General features: G+C 36.3%; 2 protein-coding genes across 2 annotated transcripts; one reads left to right on the forward strand and one right to left on the reverse strand.

Moving 5' to 3' along the window:
- Window positions 1-14,968: 14,968 nt before the first annotated feature.
- On the forward strand, window positions 14,969-18,505 carry LOC126784769 (LRR receptor-like serine/threonine-protein kinase RGI5). The gene is made up of 2 exons (XM_050510273.1): window positions 14,969-17,847; window positions 17,967-18,505. The coding sequence occupies exons 1-2, from the start codon at window positions 14,973-14,975 to the stop codon at window positions 18,347-18,349; spliced, it is 3,258 nt and encodes a 1,085-aa protein (XP_050366230.1). The 5' UTR covers window positions 14,969-14,972; the 3' UTR covers window positions 18,350-18,505.
- Window positions 18,506-19,507: 1,002 nt separating this feature from the next.
- Window positions 19,508-23,177, reverse strand: LOC126784794 (uncharacterized). The gene is made up of 5 exons (XM_050510306.1): window positions 22,963-23,177; window positions 21,168-21,256; window positions 20,679-20,856; window positions 20,017-20,086; window positions 19,508-19,928 (listed from the first exon to the last, which is right to left on the reverse strand). The coding sequence occupies exons 1-4, from the start codon at window positions 23,143-23,145 to the stop codon at window positions 20,021-20,023; spliced, it is 516 nt and encodes a 171-aa protein (XP_050366263.1). The 5' UTR covers window positions 23,146-23,177; the 3' UTR covers window positions 19,508-19,928; window positions 20,017-20,020.
- Between the last annotated feature and the right edge of the window lie 1,859 nt (window positions 23,178-25,036).

Genomic DNA, 25,036 nt, shown 5'->3' on the forward strand with positions numbered 1-25,036 from the left:
CCCGTAGAGAAATATTGAAGAGTTTTTTTTTTGTATTCTGTTAAGGCATTCTATCAAGCAACTGACAAACAATATTCGCAGCCAAATTTACCCTACATGCATAGAGACTAGTGAATCATGCACCATCAGATCAATCTCTTCACTCAGGTTTCATAAATATATTCATTGTAAGTACCATATATAAGGCATCCACATAGCATAAATCGAGGAGGGGATTGTACTTCATAAGTTAGGTACCTGAATTGAGAGATTATCGGAAGGGGCAATGGTCGAAGGACATCCTTGCTAGATGAAACAGTTGTGATTGATGACAATGCTACCTCCGATCACTATCAGATAAGCATTTTTCTAACCTTTCCTTATGAGGCAACAATGAGCCTTTGGTTGACCCCTCAGGCTGGGCAAAAATCACCTAAGGACAACCATCATATCAACATACACTTACAAGGCAACAAACCTCAGTGGTATTGCTTGTACCATTGCCTCAATGGCTTGTTTATCGCTACCTCAAGTTGGGCAAAAATCACTTGAGTGGCAACAATATAATTAATATAAACCGACAGGCTGTTCATAATTCCCCCAAATACTGCATTAACAAGTTGATTGTTTGAAACCCATCTCAAATTAGGCAAAAATCACTTGAGTGGTGAAATACCGAGTATAGCAACATGTTTACTGAGAATGATATAAATCTGATAGGCAACCAATTCCGACTTATCTTTCCGGAATCATTGAATACCCTCGTTTCGATGGGACAAAAGGCAACCGTGACAGAATTGTCACTTTGTAACAATAACAATGGGACTTGATGAAAGAATAAATCCTTCGAATTCGGGTCTGGAGTCTGGACAACATGAAACCCAATCAAACATGGCTCCTCAACCCCCAATGAAAGAGGCACCAATATTTTGAATTGAATTTCACGCGAGTCTCTCTCTATCTCAGATTACTGGGTTTTTCATCGTACCGTGTATATTTACCGAGACAAATCGAGGTTAAAATCCCACAATGATGATCAGTTGGCAAACCATTTGATCATCTGAAACCCACATCCGAAACCCACCTGCCTCTGAAATTGGATCAAGCAAAAAACATAATCAAAACCCTATGTATCAAATCCAAAATAGTCTAGATATAGTTACTGTGAGATTCAATTGAAATGTAAAAACGATTACCAAATTGAAAATAATCAAACAACACAGAAAGAAAGTGGGAAAGTTTAACGGTCTTACCATTGTGGTGGCGAACGACGGCGGAAGTTGGCCGCACCGGAACGGGAAAGCCCAAACTTGAAATTCAAATTTGAGTTTCAGAACTCAAAATTGAATTGAGTTAGAGAGAGAGGAGCTGAAACTTTATTTATGTTTGAATTCGGAATGTAACGGCTTCCTACGATGTAACGTCCGTTTGTGTTCAACTCTTATTGCCGTAAAACAATTGCGACACGTGCCCCACTACTTAACAAGATCTAGACTCCGTTAACTCCTTCCTTTTACCAAATTGATAGTTCTTCTTCAACCCGGTGATGAACGAGCAGGTGTATAAATTTCAAACTAAGAAAAACTTGGAAATACAGTGTGATCTTTCATGCATGGCATACCAAAGGCATTGCATGTATTTTTGCTGTGGTAGACTTGCTCGATTTCTGCACAAGCCATCACGCACCCTCATATTTAGAAGGCAAAATTGTAAAAATACATCCTAAATTTAGCTAAAATTGTCAATTTACACCCGAACTTCATTTGAGTCAATTTACCTCCTAAATTTAGTAAAAATTACCGATTTTCACCATATCCGTTAAATTTAACTGTTTCTATCCAATTTTGTGTCACATGTCATGCACACTAGGAGTAATGTTGTCATTTTCTATTTATATTTTTCTTAAAAATGCATAAAAATATTCTTTAAAATGATGATTATTTTTTTAATCAAATTATTTATTTACATTTTTTTTCTATATACTTAACCCTACTTCAAATTATATATTCAACACACTCACTCATTCAAATATAGTGTGTCGTGTATATATATATTTTTTTATATGTACACATTTACTATTAATTGTCTATGTATTTATTTATATTTTTCTAATATCTTTTAATATATCATATCACGTAAAATAATAAATATATAAATCAATCACATGTTTCGAAAAAATAAAAATATATAGTAACAAGTGTTCTTCTTAAGTAATTTTATTAATTTATTTCATTATTAAATATGAATAAATATATAATGACAATATTATCCCTCAAATGCATGACATGTGACTTAAAATTGGATATAAAACATTAAATTTAACGGATGAGGTGCAAATCGGTAATTTTCACCAAGTTTAGGAGGCAAATTAACTTAAATATAAGTTCGGGTGCAAACTCACAATTATGACCAAATTTAAGATGCAAATTGACATTTTGGCTTATTTAGAAATTACGTACACAATAACGTTAACACGACTGGACAAGGGCCCTTGTGATAGCATTTCACCCATGACTGAAACTACTTGATTAGCTAAATAATCCCTACCTGGAGCACATGTTTTGCAGCATCAGTAGCTCCACATTTCATATACATATCAACCAGTGAATTCCCTGCATATTACTCTTTAGTCTAATCTATCCCCAATGTAGCATAAATTTAGGCCTCATCATTTAGTTCGCAGATTCGAAAAACTCGCGGAGGCCCGCAAGTCCGATAGGCTTTTACTCGGTCCGGCCCGCGAGAAAGCCCGCAAAAGTTCGCTTCCGTGGTAGAGGGCCGGACTTAGTTTAGAGGTGTGAAACCCGGCACAGCCCGTAAAAGCCCGTCAAAAAATAAAATATTATACATGCATATAATATATTATACATATATCAATTATATATATTTTTTAGTAATAATTACACATAAAATATTTATATATGTTGATAATACTAGATTTAAAATTTTATATTTCTTTATATTTTATACTAGATTTAAAATAAAATTGTAGCATTATGAAACAACTATATGAAGTATATGAAATAAACTTCTCGGGATTAATCGACATCAGCCGATGTAATCAGTACTTATATTTAGTGACCCTGTAAAAATTTCATCCAATTTGGATCTCGTCTGACCGTCAGAATTTCCGGTGAACCGAAAACACTGCTAATATGCCCTAAGGGATGACCCATTACAAAGAGGCGAACGCCGAAAGTCGTTTGCATGTCTAAAATCACTAATTTTTGTTACCTATCGTGGGCGGTCGCATTGAGGAAACTCATTTGGCAAATCCCCGGTCAATAGGGTTTCAATATGTCAAAATGCTACTTTTTTGGTTCACTGTAGGTACGAGCGGTCAAACCATGTCCAAAAAGGACGAAATTTTTACGAGGTCCCTATATATATATATACTTATCACATCGGCTGGTGTTGATCGACCATATTTCGAAATGGAGTTGTCGATTGCCTAAGTGTCAACTAATGTATCATAACTTTATTAGGTTTATAATAAAACTATCGCATTATGAAGCGACTATATGAATGAAACTTCTCAGGATCAATCGACACCAGCCGATGTGATCAGTATATATATTTAGTGACCCTGTAAAAATTTCATCCAATTCGGACCTCGTTTGACCGTCAGAATTTCGGTAAACCAAAAACACCACTAATATGCCATAAGGGAAGACCTATAATCAAAATGCGAACATTGAAAGCCGTTTGTATATTTGAAATCACATATTTTTTGTCACCGATCATGCGTGGTCGCACCGAAGAAACCCATTTTACAAAGCCCCGGTCAATGAGGGTTTTAATATGTCTAGGGTACCACTTTTTTTGTCAAACCATGTCCAAAACGGATGAAAATTTTATGGGTTCCCTAAGTATATGTACCGATCAGATATGCTGATGTCGATCGACCATATTTCGAACTAGAGTTGTCGATCACTGAACTGTCCACTAATGTATCATAACCTTTATATTATGTTAATAATAAAACCATCGCATTATAAAGCGAGTATATGAATGAAACTTCTTGTAATCGATCGACACCATCTAATGTGATCGGTATATATATTTAGTCACCATTTTAAAATTTCATTCAATTCGAACCTCGTTTGACCGTCAGAATTTCCAGCAAACCAAAAACACCACTAATATACCCTAAGGGATGACCCATTACCAATATGCGAATGTCGAAAGCTGTTTACATATTTGAAATCACCTAATTTTTTTCACCAATCATGCGTGGTCGCAACAAGGAAACTCATTTGGCAAAGCCCCAAGTCAATGAGGTTTTATTATGTCAAAACACCTCTTTTTTGGTCGATAGTAGGTACAGACAGTCAAACCATGTTCAAGACTGACGAAATTTTTACAGTGTCCCTAAATATATATATCAATCACATCTATCAGTGTCGATCGACAATATTTCGAGCCTAAAATTTATTTGTGATTTTTTTAGAATGTTTTCTAATAATTCTTTTATTGTTCCAAACATTTAAATAAAAATATTATGTTTTTTTAATATAAGCCCGCAAGACCCGCTTTAAGTGGGCGGGCTTGGATCTTCATGTTTGTGAAAATACTCGGTCCGTCACTTATTTAAATTTAGTAAAATGTGTCCCATGCGTGGCCGGGCCGGCCGGGCTTGACGAGCCCTAATATATTGTACGTATTTCTGTCAAGCATTTCATCAAACACGTTTCAGGGATAACCCAAGTCCTCTTATTCTGCGTAGCAATTAATGAATCAAAGAATTCCCATTACACACATCTTCCTCCAAACATAACCTCACAAGGGACCAGCTGAACCCCTAATTGAGAGAGAGCCAGTCTTCGAAAACACTCAATGCAAACAGACCTTTAACCACCCTCTGATCGAACTTAGCCTCGTCACTAAGCTCAGAGCAACCACCCAATTAAGAACGTACTCTAGCTATTTCAAGAGAACCATATTAAAAAACAGCAATAGTTTCCCATTTGATAATGCTTGTTTATGCATGCATGTCTTGCTAATACCCAACCGTTTTATTCAATAACTTGCTGGACAATCAAAATATTGCAGTCTACCAATTTATGTAATTTATCCAGACTTGATTATACTTCAAGCTTACGAAATGTATATATATAATTATATATGAACCTAGCCCTATGTCATTAACATCCAACATGATTTTTGGTACATATATGTGGCAGACAACTGAATATTTGATCTGATCAATTTTGGTAAAAATGGTCCTTGCTCCTTATAATGAAGATATTTACTTGAATACAAATTATATGTGATGATCCATGGTTTCATACAGTACGTTGATCCCATCTTTGGTACGGTTGACTATATGGAATTTGAGCATTTTCTTGTGATCAATGCCAAAACATTGCATGCCTTTAGAATTTAATTAGATTAATTGATTTTTCCACTATTGCATGGAATTTGAGCCTAAACACACCGTACCACTGATGCATGATTATTTCTTCGGAGCATCCTCCGGATCCTGGACTTTACAGGTTGTATCTGCATGCAAGATCTTTACTCTGAGGCGATTGAATAACGTACTGATCATTGTTCAAATTCTGAATGATCGTATAAGATGATCAGGAGCATGAGTGGGCTCATGAGACAAAACATTGAAAAAATTGCTAAAGATAATTAAGAAAATGAATTAACATCCTTCATCTCATAGTCTTCAGGACCACTGTCGGGCATGAGACACAACGAGTGAGACTGTGAGAGGTAGAACCCAATAAGGGATAGAATTTCCTTAGAATAATAGATTAATAGGCTTGCTCAATAATTTTTCCTCCTTGAATCAACTCTGCTACATATGTAAATGAATCTCCTGCTACTTCTGTTTGATTCAAGTACTCCTCCTAGCTAGCTCCAATGTGTATTTCATCTCATCCAACTTGATTTTGAAGATGCTGCCAACTCAAAGCATGGACCTCCAAAATTACTCACGACTTTAAAAAGAGACATCTGATGGTTAAGATTTAGGTTTCAACTTGATGGTTATACCCATTAGGATTAGATATTAGCCCTGGCTGGTTGTTTCAATTGGAGATTACACTGGGTTAATAAATATGATAGAGCTAGGTGAACTCTAAGCTAATATAGGCATAAAATTAGACAAAATAAAGGAAATTCCCTGGGCTACAACCCTCTTAATTTACCCCCTTTTATCCTCCGTCACTGCCTTTGCTCTAACTAGCTACAGGTTAGACATCTTTTCCAACTCGATTTGATAGGCAATTCGTCGCTAGGTAGACTATGAAATTGAGAACTTTGTGAAGATCATATATGTTTTTGATGGACCAACAGTTATTTCGCTAGGTAGAGAAATGTCTTGCAATCTTGCATGTTTTATTACGTACGTACGAGAAGAGTTGGATCGCAGATCTCTGGTGTGAATCTCTCAACTAGCTCATATATATACATATATACGGTCTCTATCCAGAGTGAAGCTTCACTCTAAAATTATAGAGTGAAGTTCTAATTTTGGCACACTTTTCGGTCAAATGTTTTCACCACAAGCGATTCAATATTTAGGTATGTTATTCAAGATCATCTCTACAAAGTTTCATCCAATTTGACAATGGTTTGAGCTTTCAAAATTGAGATTTACACAAACGGTTCACGTTGAACGGTTTTAATTCATTCATTGATTTAATCTAATTTCAATATCTTAACAATGTCCGAATTAAATGAAATTTTTGTAAAGATGATCTTGAATAACATACCTAAATATTGAATCGTTTATGGTGAAAAAATTTGACCGAAAAGTGTGTCAAAATTGGAACTTCACTCTGTAATTTCAGAGTGAAACTTCACTCTGGATAGAGACTGATATACGGTCTCTATCCAGAGTGAAGCTTCACTCTAAAATTATAGAGTGAAGTTCTAATTTTGGCACACTTTTCGGTCAAATTTTTTCACCACAAGCGATTCAATATTTAGGTATGCTATTCAAGATCATCTCTACAAAGTTTCATCCAATTTGACAATGGTTTGAGCTTTCAAAATTGAGATTTACACGAACGGTTCACGTTGAATAGTTTTAATTCATTCATTGATTTAATCTAGTTTCAATATTTTAACAATGTTCGAATTAAATGAAATTTTTGTAAAGATGATCTTGAATAACATACCTAAATATTGAATCGTTTATGGTGAAAAAATTTGACCGAAAAGTGTGTCAAAATTGGAACTTCACTCTGTAATTTTAGAGTGAAACTTCACTCTGGATAGAGACTGTATATATATATATATATATATTTATATAAGACTTTTCCTATAAGGAGGTTCTTATTTATTCTCACAGTACGGATTTTCATTTTTGACCATTTTTTATTGACTTTTCACATCTCTACTGTCTAATATCTAAATAATAACGTATAGATTATCTCCATAAAAAATTTAGCCGATTTGAACTAATAAAAAACAATAGACGAATTGAATTCTGCCGAACTTAAACTGTTCATATTTTGAGTAGAAAATTGAAGTTATGAGTACTTTTTAACGATCATCAAATCTGCTGAAATTTTTGTAGAGATAATTTATACGTTATTACTTAGATATTTGGACGGTGGAGATGTGAAAAATCAACCAAAAAGTTGGTCAAAATGAAAATTTGTATTATAAGAATAAATAAGGACCTTCTTACAAAAAAAGTTTGATATCAAGGTTATAAAAATTTACAATTGAAACCGAAGCATGCATATGTGATCATCACCTTACCGTCCCACCAAGTATATTTCACGTACTACTGAAGGAAAATAAACCACACATGCAAGTATGATCCATACAACTTATTTGATCGAAGAATTGTTTTTTTGGATTATCCCCCTTCTTGATTATGGAGGTATGCACCAATGTTTTGGTACAGATTTCCATTTTTTCATCACTTTTCGATCGAATTTCCTAATTTTTACCGGTTAGTATCTAGATAATATTATGTAGATCATCTCTGTAAAATTTCAGTCAATTTGGTAATCTTTAAGTCCCTCAAACTTGCGTTTTTCTGTTAAAAATATGAACAGTTCATATTTGACAAAATTTAGTATGTCCATTTGTTTTTTGATTTTGAGGGTTTTAACAATCACCAAATTTGCTGACATTTTGCAAAGAGGATCTAAACAATATTATCTAGATACTAGACGGTGAAGACGAGAAAATTCGATCGAAAAGTGGTGAAAAAATAGAAATCCGCACCAAAACCATTGGTGCGGACCTCGTTAGCTGAGAAATTATATATATATATATATCAGTCTCTATCCAGAGTGAAGCTTCACTCTGAAATTTCAGAGTGAAGTTCCAATTTTGGCATACTTTTCGGCCAAATTTTTTCAGCATAAGCGATTCAATATTTAGGTATGCTATTCAAGATCATCTATAAAAAATTTCATCTAATTCGGACATCGTTAAGGTATTGAAATTAGATTAAATCAATGAATGAATTAAAACTGTTCAACGTGAACCGTTCGTGTAAATCTCAATTTTGAAAGCTCAAATCATTGTCAAATTGGATAAAATTTTGTATAGATGATTTTGAATAGTATACCTAAATATTGAATCGCTTATGCTGAAAAAATTTGACCGAAAAGTGTGTCAAAATTGGAACTTCACTATGTAATTTCAGAGTATATATATATATGTACAGTCTCTATCCAGAGTGAAGTTTCACTCTGAAATTACAGAGTGAAGTTCCAATTTTGACACACTTTTCGGTCAAATTTTTTCAGCATAAACGATTCAATATTTAGGTATGTTATTCAAGATCATCTTTACAAAAATTTCATTTAATTCGGACATTGTAAAGATATTGAAATTAGATTAAATCAATGAATGCATTAAAACTGTTCAACGTGAACCGTTCGTGTAAATCTCAATTTTGAAAGCTCAAACCATTGTCAAATTGGATGAAACTTTGTAGAGATGAACTTGAATAACATACCTGAATATTGAATCGCTTGTGGTGAAAAAATTTGAACGAAAAGTGTGCCAAAATTAGAACTTCACTCTATAATTTTAGAGTGAAGCTTCACTCTGGATAGAAACCGTGTATATATATATATATATATATATATATTTTTTTTTAATGTGGTCTAGCTCAGGGCTAAGTATATATCATAGGTTTAGGATTACTGATCTTGTATTCCTAATGGGTATAACCATCATACACCTGCTAGAGAATGAAACCTTGCTAGCTATAGTTTAGAAATGACATTAGCTTGTACGTATGCATGCTTGTGGAGGAGGCCGGCACTGCTCACGTACGGTCGACCAGCCAAGTGTTGATGGTAGTAGCTCTAGTATTTGAAATCACCTGTTGCTAGAGAACATAACACACGTATGGCAAGTTCAAGAGAACTGCAGCAGGTTTTATTTTCGAAATTAAGCACTAGCTAGTGTGCCGACGATTTCTCGTGGAAGCAAACATATTTATGCAATGAGAAACTCTTCTTCATGTCGACCATTCTTGAACCGTAAACAGTACACATGATTAATCTAATAGGAAAATTAAGGCGCGCGCTCTTTACCAACCCTAGTCGGCCTGAATCGACAAAAATATATTTGCTGTGTACGTAACTACGTATTTCTTTTCCACCATCGACCATCGTTTCCTATAATTGAATCTTTACTTCTTTAAACTATCTAAATATATAAGCCAAGTAGGCAGCCCTAACTAAATAGGGTTCGGGGCTCCATGAATATAATTTTAGAGACCAAAACAACGCCAACAAAAGGTTACGTATATTCTTCTTCTTTTTTTGTTGCTGTCCATTTCTTCAGACTATAAATCATATGCATCTATATATTAGTTGAGCTATTGACGGAGAGGCCAGGCTAGGGTACGTGTGTCATAAAAATTAATTATATCTGTGATAATGTGATATAGAGTCGTAAGTCTTTGCGAGTCAAAATCAGGTGCAGCTGAGACGTACTACCTGTATTACTATATGATATGTGTCTTGCTGATTTCATCCCTCCTGCTTCTTTTCTTTTTCTTTCCCGTTTGATAATGTTTGTTTATGTCTTGCTATAATCCAACATATTTAACGAATATCACTTGCTTCACAATCAAATTAATGGAGTGTACGTCCAGCTAGTGAGAAATATATATATATTTTTGGACATCAGTGCATGCTTTAATTAAACTTCAAGTTCACGAAATACGAACCTGTAGGAAAATTTTTTGGTACACATATATGTAGAAGTAGATTATTGAAAATCTTTTGGTGAATAGTACTCTTGCTCTTCATGATGGAGATTAATTATTGATCGAATACAAATCGTAAATGATGATCCAAAGCCAAGCAACATTTTGTCATAGTCTGCAGTGAGCTAGCTACCTGCCCCTGGTAAGCCGAACTATCAATCTTGGCATCAGTGATATCGACCTCCTCCATGGAGATAGAGAGGGTAAAACAGATTTCCAAGATATATGAATGTTGAATTGAGTATAATATTGTGTAGAAAACTGAAGGGCGCGCTTGCGATAAGAGAGAGCTGCGAATGACGAGATGCATATGCACAGTAGTGACAGTACCTAATTAGGGCAATGTACTGTACGTATGATCAAATTTCTTGTGCGGCCGAGCAGCAAGAAGAAAGTCAAGACCTAAAAACCCTAATCGTTCATTGTGCCCTAAATCCTAAACTAATCCAAGTCTCTCTTTACCAATCTCAATCCCTCTCTCATTCATGTGATTATATACATTTTCTATTGCTCCACTCCCAAAACACACCCACCAGGCCACCACTTCCATCTCGGTAACCAAATCACTACACCCTTCTTAATTTCACCCTACCACAATAACCAGCAGTAAAAAATTATTCCCCAGTATGCTCCAATAAAAGTCCTATGTATCCACGAAACCCTTAAACCCCCTAAACCTTATAATAACACCAAGACCACGTTTGATGGCTCATAGTTAATGCAAGAAAAAAGACATTGAAATTGGTTTGCTCGCTTACTATAACCATTTTCTTACCTTTCACAACCCTCTATGCATGCTGCCTCAGACTAACTCCAAAATTATCATCAAAGGCCTTCTCTTCCCAAGGCAGCAGCAGGGCAGTCTTACTGGGCATCCCCCATGCCCTTAGACTCAGAATTTTTTGATTCTGTCTCGATTGTAATAATGTAATTACTATATATTACCATTCATTATTTTTTGTTAGGAAGATTGGATGCCGTGCAGGACGAGCAAAAATATATGTTTTGGTCACTTGCTAACTTTTTCCATGCATGCTAGTATTAGGTTATCGACTTCAGACTAATCTGGATCATTGGGTCGTTATTTCCTTTCAAATTACCGATAATGCCATGTTGTATGATTTTCAACATTAGCCTCCGAAAATCGAAGGAGTAGCTTTTTACATACGATCTTCTTACAAGATCGAAGTCTAGAAAAAAATAAAATTGAACCGATAAAGTAAATTTATTTAATTCTAAAAATAATAATAATAAACTTCCTGGTAGGGAATTAGTGTCAATCCATAAGTTGGTAAAAATACAATATATCACAATAACATGACTATGCAAAGATTGAGACATCTGTATGAGAGCTAACTAACATGCGCGCAGATAACGTTGCTAATTGACTAATTGAGTATCAAGTATGCAAATGAATTCATTTACATTAAACGTGAGGGATCATGACTTTATGTCATCGCTATATCAAAATAATATAGCCAGTAGAGCACTAATATTTACTTATTGATATCTTGTTATGTTGTTCAATACTTGTAGATGTTTCTTATGAGCTATGAAGCACGGACACGCGGACAAGGGTCCGTATTGCGTGTCTGACACGGACACGGACACGGACACGCTTGGACACGCGAACTCAATTTGGACACGGCCCGGACACGCAAGTGTCGGAATCGGACACGCGAGTGTCCGAATTGGACACGCGAGTATCCAAATTGGACACGCATCAACTCATAATAAAAGTGAAAGTGTTTATGGTGAGAATCGAACCTTGGTCATCCAAGATGCCCAACAACTCCTCAACCATTCCAACAGATTCAATTTTTGTTATATTTATGCACACTTTAATATATATAAGGAGATAAACTCATGATAAAAATAAAAATGTTTGTGGTGGGATTCGAACCTTGGTCATCCAAATGATCCAACAAATCCTCAACCATTCCAACAGATTCAGTTTTTGTTATATTTATGCACACTTTAATATATATACATCTAAATACTTTCAAATTTTAAATTAAATTTTTAATAAATAAATATATATATATATATATATATATTAAAATAATTTTAATTGCCGTGTCCACCACGTGTCCGTGTTCAAAAAAATTTCTATACGCCGTGTCTATGTATCGAATCGTGTCCGAGTGTCCGTGTCCGTGCTACATAGCTTATGAGTTTATCGAATTAGAGATTTACGTTTAATGGCTCTCAAAATATTTTTGATAATTTTATAAATTAAGACTTGAGGGTGAGGACTACATGATCCAAACTTGATTGAGAATTCTTGTACCAAAAAAAACTTGATTGAGAATTTCATGCAAAAAAAAAACAAAAGTGCGAAATCTTGACAATCAAAATTTTAGAGAGAAAAAACGTTTATTAATCTTCAGAGCAAAAAATGGATTAATTTGAAGAAAATTAGATATAACCCCAATATTGAAGCTCTCTCTTTAAAATACATCCACATCCAATTTTTATTTCAATCTATACCCAAAACCTTTTATTATCAATATTTATTCTTTTTATAAATGCCTAATCTACCCTTCTGATATATAAAAAGTATATTAAATTATTTCCTTACTTTTAAGTTTTTACATCCATTTGAATATGGAATTAATGAATTTCGTCCATAATTGTTTCATTGTTTTAAATTCATATTACTAACTTCAATCTATATATATACTCATCACTTAGCTATTCCGTTTTGCAAGTTTTTTGTATCTCTTTGTTGTTTTTCTTCCATCAATCTATCCAATTTTGTAAGGTTTACATAATTATGTTTTTAAGCAATATGAGCTAGTAAAACGAAGATTATATAAGAAATTCTTATCGTGAGGTACATACACGTCTTTGTTCTTGAATAACATTTTCTTTCTTCATGTTAGATATATTATAACATAGAGAAAAATCCTCAAATGGTACCTGAATTATGCCTCAATGCACATTTTGGTATCTGAACTTTCAAAACTACCCAAATGGTATCTAAACTTATGCTCTGTTAGCCATTATAGTACCTCAGTCAGATTTACCGTTAAAATATGGGTAAAATCGTCAAATATATTTGTTTTATGCTACAACAGTAATTGAGCCTTCGCCAAAAACCCAAAAAGGTTGTTGTTCTCTAATTTTTCATTTTTTAATTAAAGAAATTAAAAAAAGGCTTTATAGATTAAATCAATTTAAAAAGTATGTTTAACGATTTTACCCTCATTTTTAACGGTAAATCATACGGAAGTACTATAATGGTTAACAGAGCATTAGTTTAGGTACCATTTAGGTAATTTTAAAAGTTCAGGTACCAAAATGTGCATCGAGGCATAATTCAGGTACCATTTGAGGATTTTTCCCAATAACATAAATCCACTGTAAAGAGGTATAATATTATTTTTTTGGGATGAGAAGCATAGGTATATATATACACTACAAATCTAATAAAGAGGTACATTAAAATTATATATATGCATGTTTTTCTCGATAAGAGGTACAATATAAAATTTCCCTATGTCAAGAAAATGATCATAATCTTTAGGTTGAAATTAAAAGAGATATCTATAAACTAGGTTGTCTCGCACCTATTAACCAGGTTAACAATGTTAACTTCAACCTTTATGTTAGGTTATAAAGAGATAAATGAATATAGAAAAATTAGTGTTGCAAATAACAACCTACCAATTTTCAAGTTTCCTCGTTAAAAATTTACCTTTAAGATAGATAATTTAAATTATCAAAACATAAGTATTACATTCATTATCTACCTTAATTAAAATTAAAATTGTAAACCGAATTTCTATAATTTTAGCAATAATAATGAGTCACAAGCAATCTACAATTACATATTTAAAGGAGAATTTAATTCACTATAGTTGGTTAATCAGATTTAAATAGTGACAACCTATGTAATTCTTGTTAAAACGAAAGACAATTTATAAGGTTGATTGACAATATTTGAGAGAAAATTAGACTTAAATAGTATGTGGGTTTATTTTAAAAGCATGTGTAAAAAATGGGTGTAAAACTAAATACCCCATTAATTTATTATTTTTACCGCGTGCATACTATGACGTAATATGATTAGTTAGGTATGTCATATAACAGTGCTATGTGGTATAGAGGATACACAAAATAATTACTCTAATACAAAGGCAAACGAGAAGAGAAGCCTGTTAAATTATTAGTGTCATATTTTTAATGCGGATAGTGGATATCGAAGTCTTGGAAACATAATACAAGCAAAGAGAAAAAGAGCTCTACGCCCTTAAACCTCAAAGCTTATACTAACCACGCCGCTGGCCACCACCACCGTCACCATTTGAAAATCTTGAAATCCATTCAAACACATGGCTTCTGGTTCTGACTATACCACAAGAGCTCAGGTTTAACCTTTTCTCTCTTCATCACCACTGTCTCCATCGCCGCCGGAAGATCGAGCTTTCAGAAACATAAGAGAGAGCTCCAGACCGGAGAGCATTTTCCGGTAAGAGAAGGTTTTCATTACACTCCACCATTGCTTTGACTACGTTGAAGTTCCACCACTGTGTGATGCAATCTCTTTTGTTCACATGCATGAGTTTCAACTTGAAGTCTTGAACGAACAACAACATTAACAACACCTTGTTGTGAAATCTAAGCATTCTCTTACAGAAAACCTCCTTCACATGCATGTTGTCTCCTAGCTAGAATAGACTTTCACCACCACCATCACCACCACTGTCACCACCATAATCACCAACCTCAAGAACCCATTTCTTAACCATCTCCACCAAGCATGCCCCTTTCTTCAGGTACCCAAATGGAATCCCGCAGAGTACTCATCAGTACTACTACTTCTTCTTCTCTCTTTTCCTTCACATTGTTCATCACCATTCTCATAACAGTGACCAAACCAACCTTGGTCTCCTCTCTGTCCCCTGATGGCCAAGCTCTTCTCTCCCTTCTTCCTGCAAAGCAATCTTCCTCTGTACTCTCCTCATGGAACCCATCAAGCCAGACACCATGTTCATGGCAAGGAATCACATGCTCACCACAAAACAGAGTCATCTCCCTCTCTCTCCCCAACATTTTCCTCAACCTCTCCTCTTTGCCCTCACAGCTCTCCTCCCTCTCATTTCTCCAGCTTCTCAATCTCTCCTCCACCAACATTTCAGGCACCATCCCACCTTCCTTTGGGCAACTCACTCATCTTCGCCTCCTCGACCTCTCCTCCAACTCTCTCTTTGGTCCCATTCCTCCAGAACTAGGTTCTCTCTCTGCTCTTCAGTTTCTCTTCTTGAACTCGAACAGATTTTCAGACAAAATCCCTCAACAACTTGCCAACCTCACTTCACTTGAAGCCCTCTGTCTCCAAGACAATGTCATCAACGGGTCCATACCATCCCAACTAGGCTCTTTGGTTTCCCTCCAACAGTTTCGTATTGGTGGGAATCCATATATAACCGGAGAAATCCCTTCCCAGTTGGGACTACTCACCAATCTCACCACATTCGGAGCCGCAGCCACGGGGCTTTCCGGCAATATTCCACCCACATTTGGAAACTTGATCAACCTTCAGACACTGGCACTCTACGACACTGAGATAGTTGGCTCAATACCAGCTGAAATCGGGCTCTGTTCTGAGCTCAGGAACTTGTACCTGCACATGAACAAGCTTACTGGCTCCATTCCTCCACAGTTAGGTAAGCTGCAAAAGCTAACTAGCTTGCTTGTTTGGGGAAATGCCTTATCAGGACCAATCCCAGCTGAGATTTCCAACTGTTCATCACTTGTTGTCCTCGATGCTTCTGCAAATGATCTTTCTGGGGAGATTCCAAGAGACTTGGGGAAGCTGGTGGTCCTTGAACAGCTTCATCTATCGGATAACTCGCTTACAGGGTCGATTCCATCGCAGCTCAGCAACTGTAGCAGCCTTACAGCTCTTCAACTTGACAAGAATCAGTTATCAGGAACAATTCCATGGCAGGTTGGTAATCTGAAGTACTTGCAGAGTTTCTTCTTATGGGGTAATGCAGTCTCTGGAACTATACCTGCTTCGTTTGGGAATTGCACTGAACTGTATGCACTTGATCTTTCGAGAAACAAGCTCACCGGTTCAATCCCTGAGGAGATTTTCGGTTTGAAGAAACTGAGCAAGCTATTGCTTCTGGGAAATTCTTTATCCGGCAGGTTGCCGCCTAGTGTAGCAAAATGTCAATCGCTAGTTCGACTGAGACTTGGTGAGAACCAGCTTTCAGGACAAATTCCAAAGGAGATAGGCCAACTGCAAAACCTTGTGTTTCTCGACTTATACATGAATCATTTTGCCGGAGGCCTTCCGGATGAGATTGCCAACATCACTGTTCTGGAGCTACTGGATGTGCACAATAACTACATTGGTGGTGAAATTCCATATCAGCTAGGGGAGCTTGTTAATTTAGAGCAGCTTGATCTAAGTCGAAACAGTTTCAAGGGTGAGATTCCCTCGAGCTTTGGGAACTTGAGCTACTTGAACAAGCTGATCATCAACAACAATCTTCTCACAGGTTCGATACCGAAGTCCTTTAAGAATTTACAGAAGCTGACATTGTTGGATTTGAGCTTTAACAGCCTCTCTGGCCCATTCCCATCCGAAATTGGCCATGTGACAAGCTTGCAAATCAGTTTGGACTTGAGTTCTAATGGTTTTACAGGAGAACTCCCGGAGACGTTGGCGGGTTTGACACAGTTACAGTCTTTGGATCTTTCCCATAATATGCTCTTTGGGAAAATTAAGGTGCTTGGTTCTCTAACTAGTCTTGCATCCCTTAATATCTCTTGCAACAATTTCTCAGGTGTCATCCCAATAACAACCCCATTCTTCAGAGCTTTGTCTACAAATTCGTATATCCAGAATCCACATCTTTGTGAGTCTAGTGATGGTTTAACTTGCTCTTCAAGTCTAATGAGGAAAAACGGTTTGAAATCTACGAAAACTATTGCTATAATTTCTGTGATTCTCTCTTCCGTAACCATAGCAGTTGTTGCTTCATGGATTCTTGTTATGCGAAATCATAGATATATGGTAAAGAAATCTTTAGGAGCATTAGCATCCTCATCAGGGGCTGAAGATTTCTCTTATCCATGGACTTTCATCCCATTCCAGAAGTTCAATTTCACCATTGACAACATCTTGGATTGTTTGAAAGAAGAAAATGTGATTGGTAAAGGGTGCTCTGGGGTTGTCTACAAGGGAGAAATGCAAACTGGTGAACTAATTGCGGTCAAGAAGTTGTGGAAAACAAAGCAAGAGGAAGAAGCAATAGACTCTTTTGCTGCAGAGATTCAAATTCTTGGACACATTCGTCACCGGAACATTGTGAAGCTCCTAGGGTACTGTTCAAATAGAAGTGTCAAGCTACTTCTTTACAACTTCATTCCCAATGGCAATCTACAACAACTATTGCAAGGCAATAGGAACTTGGATTGGGAAACTAGGTACAAGATTGCTATAGGATCAGCTCAAGGTTTGGCATACCTTCATCATGACTGTGTCCCGGCAATTCTTCACAGGGATGTCAAGTGCAACAACATTTTACTAGATTCCAAGTGTGAAGCTTATCTCGCAGATTTTGGTCTTGCAAAATTGATGAACTCCCCAACTTATCACCATGCTATGTCCAGAGTTGCTGGCTCGTATGGTTACATTGCACCAGGTAAAGCTATTTCCTTTTAGTATTGTTGATGGTTCATGTTTTATGATAATCGAAAATTTGAGTATGTAAGACACTAAGACGTTGGTACATATGCTTAAAAAGTTCCATTCTGAATGCAGAGTATGGATACACAATGAACATAACAGAGAAGAGTGACGTCTACAGCTATGGTGTGGTTTTGCTAGAGATCCTAACCGGACGCAATGCCGTTCAACCCCAGATTGGTGATGGATTACACATTGTTGAATGGGTGAAGAAGAAGATGGCAAGTTATGAACCAGCTTTATCAATACTAGATACAAAGCTCCAAGGGCTGCCAGATCAAATGGTGCAAGAGATGTTACAAACACTTGGCATAGCAATGTTTTGTGTCAACTCTTCCCCGGCAGAACGACCCACCATGAAGGAAGTGGTAGCATTGCTAATGGAGGTAAAGAGCCAACCTGAAGAATGGGGCAAAACTTCCCAACCCCTAATTAAGCAGAACTCAAATCAAAGTTAATTAGTTTTATTTCCTTTTATCCTTTGCTTTCTTTTAGCTTGCAAGGACATCAGCTATTGATTCTTCCATCCAAATATAAGAGAAGGTTTGATTAGTTAAATTCGTCCATTTGGATGCCAAGGCTAGTGTTATTTAGGTTTCTTGTACAGCTATGAGACAATAGTAAGTTGAAATTGCCCCTTCAGAAACGACTGTTTCCATTTTTTAGTACACTTTACAATTATTCTATATGGTCTAAGTCTAAGAACAATGCATTTCGCAAAAGACATACTATATACAACCAAAACATCTACTCTATGCGTTCTAAACTTGATAACTGCATTCAGGAAAAGTCATGGTATCCTTAACAAAATGTCAAACAACTTTTGAAGTTTTGGAAGCTAGAACTTGAAGAGAGACATGCATGAAAGAGGAGTGGGACTTGTATATGTATTATAGTGAAAAGAACAAGAGACAGAAGCAGGGCATGCTTCCCTCTCCTTTCCCCCACATGCTTTGCAGACACAAGATTGGTCTCCCATGTCTCCCAACTCTTTTCACTCGGTTAGCCCCATGCTCTTTTAAATCTTTTAGATGTGCTGGTTTTGAGTAGAATATGGCAATTGTTGCTCAACATTTCTACAGAAAAAAAATCTCATTAGATCATGGTATATGTCATGTCAGATGGAGATTCTTGAAGATGAATGATATTCTAATAGGCTAATATATATAGCTTCTCATTTTGTTTCTTTGATGGTCAAGTCAATCCTGATATCCCGGCAAGTTCAACCCAGAAAATAAGTGAGAGGAGAGCCTATGTTGATAGTGCCTCCTTATATGAGTGAGAGGTGACCAATACAACATATTCAAAATTGTTTTAGATGTTAAAATTCAATATATCATGGCCTTGGAATACTGATTACACCATGAAATCATGTAGGAAAATAGACCGTCCAGGTGGGGAGAAATCCTTCGAGGAAATCTGAGTTGGGTGAAACATTTGTAAGTTTGGTTGTTGAATTTAGCAAATGAAAACATACATGATGAAACCATATTTCAGTAAATAACTCAATTCTCAATATTATAAAGTTTTTAGAAGGAAAGAAACATGAGGGACAACTCAACAGTAAAAGACAATGAATCCCTCAGGCGAAAAGAGTTGACACTTAAAAAACAGATTCGTTGACCGGCATGTTTACCACCATCTATACTATGTCATACGTTTTAGTTTGATATGCTGTACATATGTATAGACAACATTTTTACCCTTGGTCGTCAACAAAACAATCCGAAGTAAAGCTCCAATGCTTCAGGTCTTTCCATACAATACCAGCAATCCCTTGATTTTGAAATTCGACTGCAAAATGATCTAATTCTAAAGCAACTGTGTTTGTAATTCCCAAATAATGTGTCAGCATAAAACCGTCTTATCTAGCTTCATCCGCGTAAGACATGGAGCAAACAAATCGATCATGATATCATCGGTACAACAATTGATACAAACAAAAAATAGGCAAAGGAACATCTGATGATGACGGATCTTCCCATGCTTTCTTAATCAAATGCCCTTTTTTTTTCCTTTCCTACGTGACTTGAGAAGCTGGGTAATAGAAGACGAATTCAGAAAAACTGGTTAATAATCAGTTATTCGTTCATTTAACTGAAGTCTCTTGGTGTATAATACTCACTGGTTTATTGCTTCACTTTCAAAGCAGTTTCAATTCTTTCGATTAGCTGCTCAGCATTCAAAGCACCCTCCTGCAAATTAGCAGAGAGACAACTCATAAATGATTTCTAAAACCGACAGAATCATAGACATGCTGGCATTAAGTGATACAGAAACTTATATATTATACGAAAATTGAGGATTCTAAAGTAGCATGGATTAACAAAGCCATTACTGAACTTGTACAAGGCAGTAGTTTAGCACTGGCTTTTAATGCATATGCCATATAGACCACGCAATCTTGATAGTACATAAGCAGAGCCCCAGACAGAAAAGAATGCCAAAGCAAAACAGCCCCCGAAGAAATTAAATAAATCAATGTATGCATGCATGTATCATTATAGTTAACTACCAGCCCTTTGATACCCAAAACAGTGTGACGATATTCAGTTCCGCATCATACCATGCAGCAAAAAGCCACAGTTGAGTGCAACTGTGGCAAAAAAACCTACATGTGTATAGTAAATCCCTATGCAATTAAAAATATGTTATTTATATCATTTGAAAACAACTATTTCCATCTAGTTCATTTGATTTAATGGGTGCAAGAATTGTAGGTGCAAACTAATTATTTGAATTAGTAAATGGAACTTGGCATGAAAAATGAACTCAAATTTCACTTACAAAGCGGTCATGAGGTTTTCCATCCTTAAATATAATGAAAGTAGGCAATGCTTGTATTCCATACTTGTCAGCAATGCTTGGGTACTTCTCAGTGTCAATTTTCACCACCTGTATCTTGTTGTTCAGCGTAATACTGACTTCATTGAGGATAGGAGCCATAAATTGACAAGGACCACACCTGTCAAGCACAACTTCAGCTACTTAGATGCTCACATTAGGTTTGAAAAATTGGTTTCAACATAATTCACAGATGAAGATAAACAGTGGCGAAGGGGGAACTATTAGGTTAATGAGTACCATCTCATTACTCACATAAGAGTATTAGAACTAATAATACAATAGTTTCTAACGGTGGTAGTTGAAACTAACTGATTCTGCATCATTAATTCATGAAGGGGGATTATACCAGCTCACAACATTATATGAACAATACCTATGCACAGTTCTTGTAGATTATTTTAAGGAAATAGAATAGCGAAAGGAGCTTACCAAGTTGCATAGAAGTCAACCAGGACAGGTCTATCAGAATTAGCCAGCAAATCATCAAAGTTGGAAAATGTTTGTTTCTTTGCTGCAACCTACAAAAGCTAACATTTTCAAATACAAATGTAATTACTGTACTACAGTGCAGTACATTAAACTTCAGCCACATAGCTAAATATTAAAATTAATAATCTATATATGTATACAATATTCTTTGAAATCAGAAGAATGTCAATGTGATTACTGTACTACAGTGCAGTACATTAAACTTCAGCCACATAGCTAAATATTAAAATTAATAATCTATATATGTATACAATATTCTTTGAAATCAGAAGAATGTCAATGTAATTACTGTACTACAGTGCAGTAAATTAAACTTCAGCCACATAGCTAAATATTATATTAATAATCTATATATGTATACAATATTCTTTGAAATCAGAAGAATGTCAATGTAATTACTGTACTACAGTGCAGTACATTAAACTTCAGCCACATAGCTAAATATTAAAATTAATAATCTATATATGTATACAATATTCTTTGAAATCAGAAGAATGTCCAGATAGAACTGCCTGGTCAAAGTTCCTGCAAGCCCCAAAATAGATACAAGGAGTACTTTGGACAGATTGAAAGAAAGGCAAGACTTTCAGACTCTTAGCATATGTTAAAGATCAAGACTGTTAATGGACTCTGAGTAGAAATTAAAAGCAACACAACTCTATGCCTGAAATCACAACATGTCAACATGACTATCAGCTACCAGGAAAGATTGAAAAGATGCTTCCAATCCCATATCCACGTTTCAGTTCTATACCTTCCATCCGGTGTTAAATTGTAAAAGTCCTATGAATGTTCTTCTCAGAATTCAGACAGATAAATGATAGAAAAAGAAATTAATTCACAGCCATAACGATGGACCAGATTGTGACGTTCTAATTTACATTGAGCTCACAATGGTGATAAGCCAAGCATATCATCATTTGAAAGGGATCCAATGGAATAAATTATGAATATAATGAAAAGGCCATGTTTTTGTTTTCTTTTGGTCACCAAAAAATAGCACACAGATGTCTTCGGCCCTGGCTAATCCCACCTGCAACGCAACCATGGCAAGGCCCAGAGGCAATTGTCAATTCTTGACAAAGAAAATGTAACTCTTAAAGACCATAATTATGACATAAGGCCATTTATAACAAGAATCACTATTTGGCCACTGGCACCATTCTCTGAGTAGCCTCACAACAAGCAGAAAAGACGGGTAGGGGGAGGGATTAATGCTACATTTCATATAAGTGATATAACCAATCCCAATTGCGTGGATCACGGAAACTACTGTAGTAAAACTTGGTTCATAGGAATGCAAAGGCAGGATTCACATAAATTCACAACGCATGAAATCAGAGAAAATAATTCATCCGTAGATTGCCATTAGTTAAGTAAATCTCCGAGATTGTTACGAAATGGCAGTCCTAAATGCAGCCACCGCACAAGCCTACTTTCCAGTACTAAGTTTCGCACAATGTAACTAATCGTAATTCATTTCATATTCTTGTGGTACCTAACTAACAACTAAAATTCAACTGTATCCTAATAACCTGAACTTCAATTTGATTATCTGCAGACTAATAACATTAATTGCCAAACACACCAAAACAATGAACAACAACAAATTAGAAAAATCAAACGGAAACCTAAAAAATCAGATTAAAAACAAAACCTATTTCCGCTACATCAAATTTCTACAGAAACTGAAAAACACTATATCATAAATAAAAATAGAAAAAAAAAATGTTACCGGAGCAAGAATCCGATGCCGAGAAGGAGCGGAGGCGCCGTTCGTTCCAATCCGAAGGCGTCGGAGCTGCACGGGGAACTGCAGAGAAGAAGAGGAAGAAGAAAAAGAGGAGGAAGCCAAGCGAGTGGTGCGGTCAGAGCAGAGAGAAGACGGAGTTGACGAAGCTGTAACAGAAACCGCCATTTTCTCCGAGCGAGAAGAGAGAGAGAGAGAGAGAGAGATGGCTGTGTTTGTTTTGGTTGGATAAATGAATCAATGGGAAACGAGAGAGAGAATACTCCCAGCGAACTCGGAGGTGTTGGTTGGGTGTGGCTACAGGTGGGATCAGGTCCTTTGTTTTCGGCCGTTGGATGGTCTGAGTGAGCTAATCAGAAGGTTATTGAGTATTGTTTTTTTTTTGGTGGTTGTTGACTGTAGTTGAATTGATGTTTTTGTTGGAGGGGACCGTATTGAAGATTTGGTGGACTTACAGCGGCTGCTACCAAATATAGAAGAAGGTTCGGCCCGTCTAGTGTCTATGGTCTAATTCCCGAGATTTTGGAGGCTGTGTAATCCATACGCAATTTACAATTTTTTTTTAATTCTAGGAGAGTAAGGAGACTATCAACACATTTGTTACTTACACGTTTGGTTTGAAAAAGCGCTAGGCTATATATATGCGAACAATTACAACCTAGTGTTTAAACGGCTAGGCGGTCTCTTAGGCGGATTTGAATAATTAAATATTTATACATGTATTTAAATTATTTTATATAATTAAAAATATATAATAATGCTTAATATTAATTTTCAAAATAGTTTAAACTCAAAATTAGTTAAGTTTAAAATCCATAAAAAATATTAAAATAAAAGATATATAGTAAAACAAATGCAAGACTAAATCTAAAGTTGTCATTTCCAAATCCTTCACTAATTTCTTTAGTATCAAACTCAAACTCAATATCAATTTTTCTTTCATAATCTTTCGTGTCATCATCCGAAATAAAATCTTCATCATGAAATTTTTTTACTTCCACTATGTTTTAATTTTTTTATTTCTAAAAATCTACTGATTTTGATTGTCACAGATCGCCAAGGAACGCCGTGGATTGCCTAGGACCGCCTTGAACGCCATAGATGACTGAATAGGCAAAAAGCGTGGCCGTGACCTGCCTCCTAGCGCCTAGGCGCCGCCTAAACAGTCTAGGCGGCCGCTTTTTAGAACAGTGGTACATGCATACGTATCATCATTTCTAGTATAAATTGTGCAAGAGAATTGTTTGTCTTTGGTGTACGAAGGAAAAATGATTAAATGTGTGCAATCTTGCTCGTCCGGCGGCACCCAGCCGGCTGGTGAGGGCCTCTGCCTCACCATCCTCGTGTCTATTGTTGAATGGGTCTTTTGAGTTATGTAGTGAGGTTAGGCCAGGGGCTGGTGTGGTAGAGTGACGACGTCGATTGTTGATTGATGCTCCGATGGCATGTTAGGATTGAGGATTGAGGTGGTTGGTTTGTGGAAGAGAGATAGCGGGTGGCTTTCCCTGGTTAACTGGCAAGCAGACAAGATGATGGGATGTGGTGGCGTTAGGGCGTCTAGTGTCACAACAAGGATACTAACGTAGAACGGTGCGACTATCTAGTTTCTTGGGTCAGATTGGATCCTTTTCTAATATGGTAGTGGATGTCTTGTTACCGACTTGGGTAAAAACGGCGAGGGATAGGAAGGGGTAGGTAAAGTTGATGATGCGGCGGTTGGGGAAGTCGTTAGAAGTGTCGTTCAATGGGGGTGGTTGGGGAAGCCATTGGCAGTGTTGTTCGATTGTGGCGGTGTGGCTGTTGTGGCATCATTTGGGGATGAACCTCATGTTGTGCTTGGGTCTGTTCTTTGGATCTAACCTAGATGTGATGTCGAGCTTGTCTTGACGATATGGTGGGCTTTTCATAACTGTATGTTGGGCTTGTCCGACTTCATCTTGTTTAGCTTTGTTCATTAGTTTATTTTCTAGATGTCGTTTTTTGGTTTTTGAACTCTTTCTTTTGTTGCTTGGTTTGTTCTCTTCTTGTCGGTGTTGGCATCCGTCTCTTTTCATTTTGC

Source organism: Argentina anserina, chromosome 2 (genome assembly GCF_933775445.1).
Source record: "Argentina anserina chromosome 2, drPotAnse1.1, whole genome shotgun sequence".
Taxonomy (NCBI): Eukaryota; Viridiplantae; Streptophyta; class Magnoliopsida; order Rosales; family Rosaceae; genus Argentina; species Argentina anserina.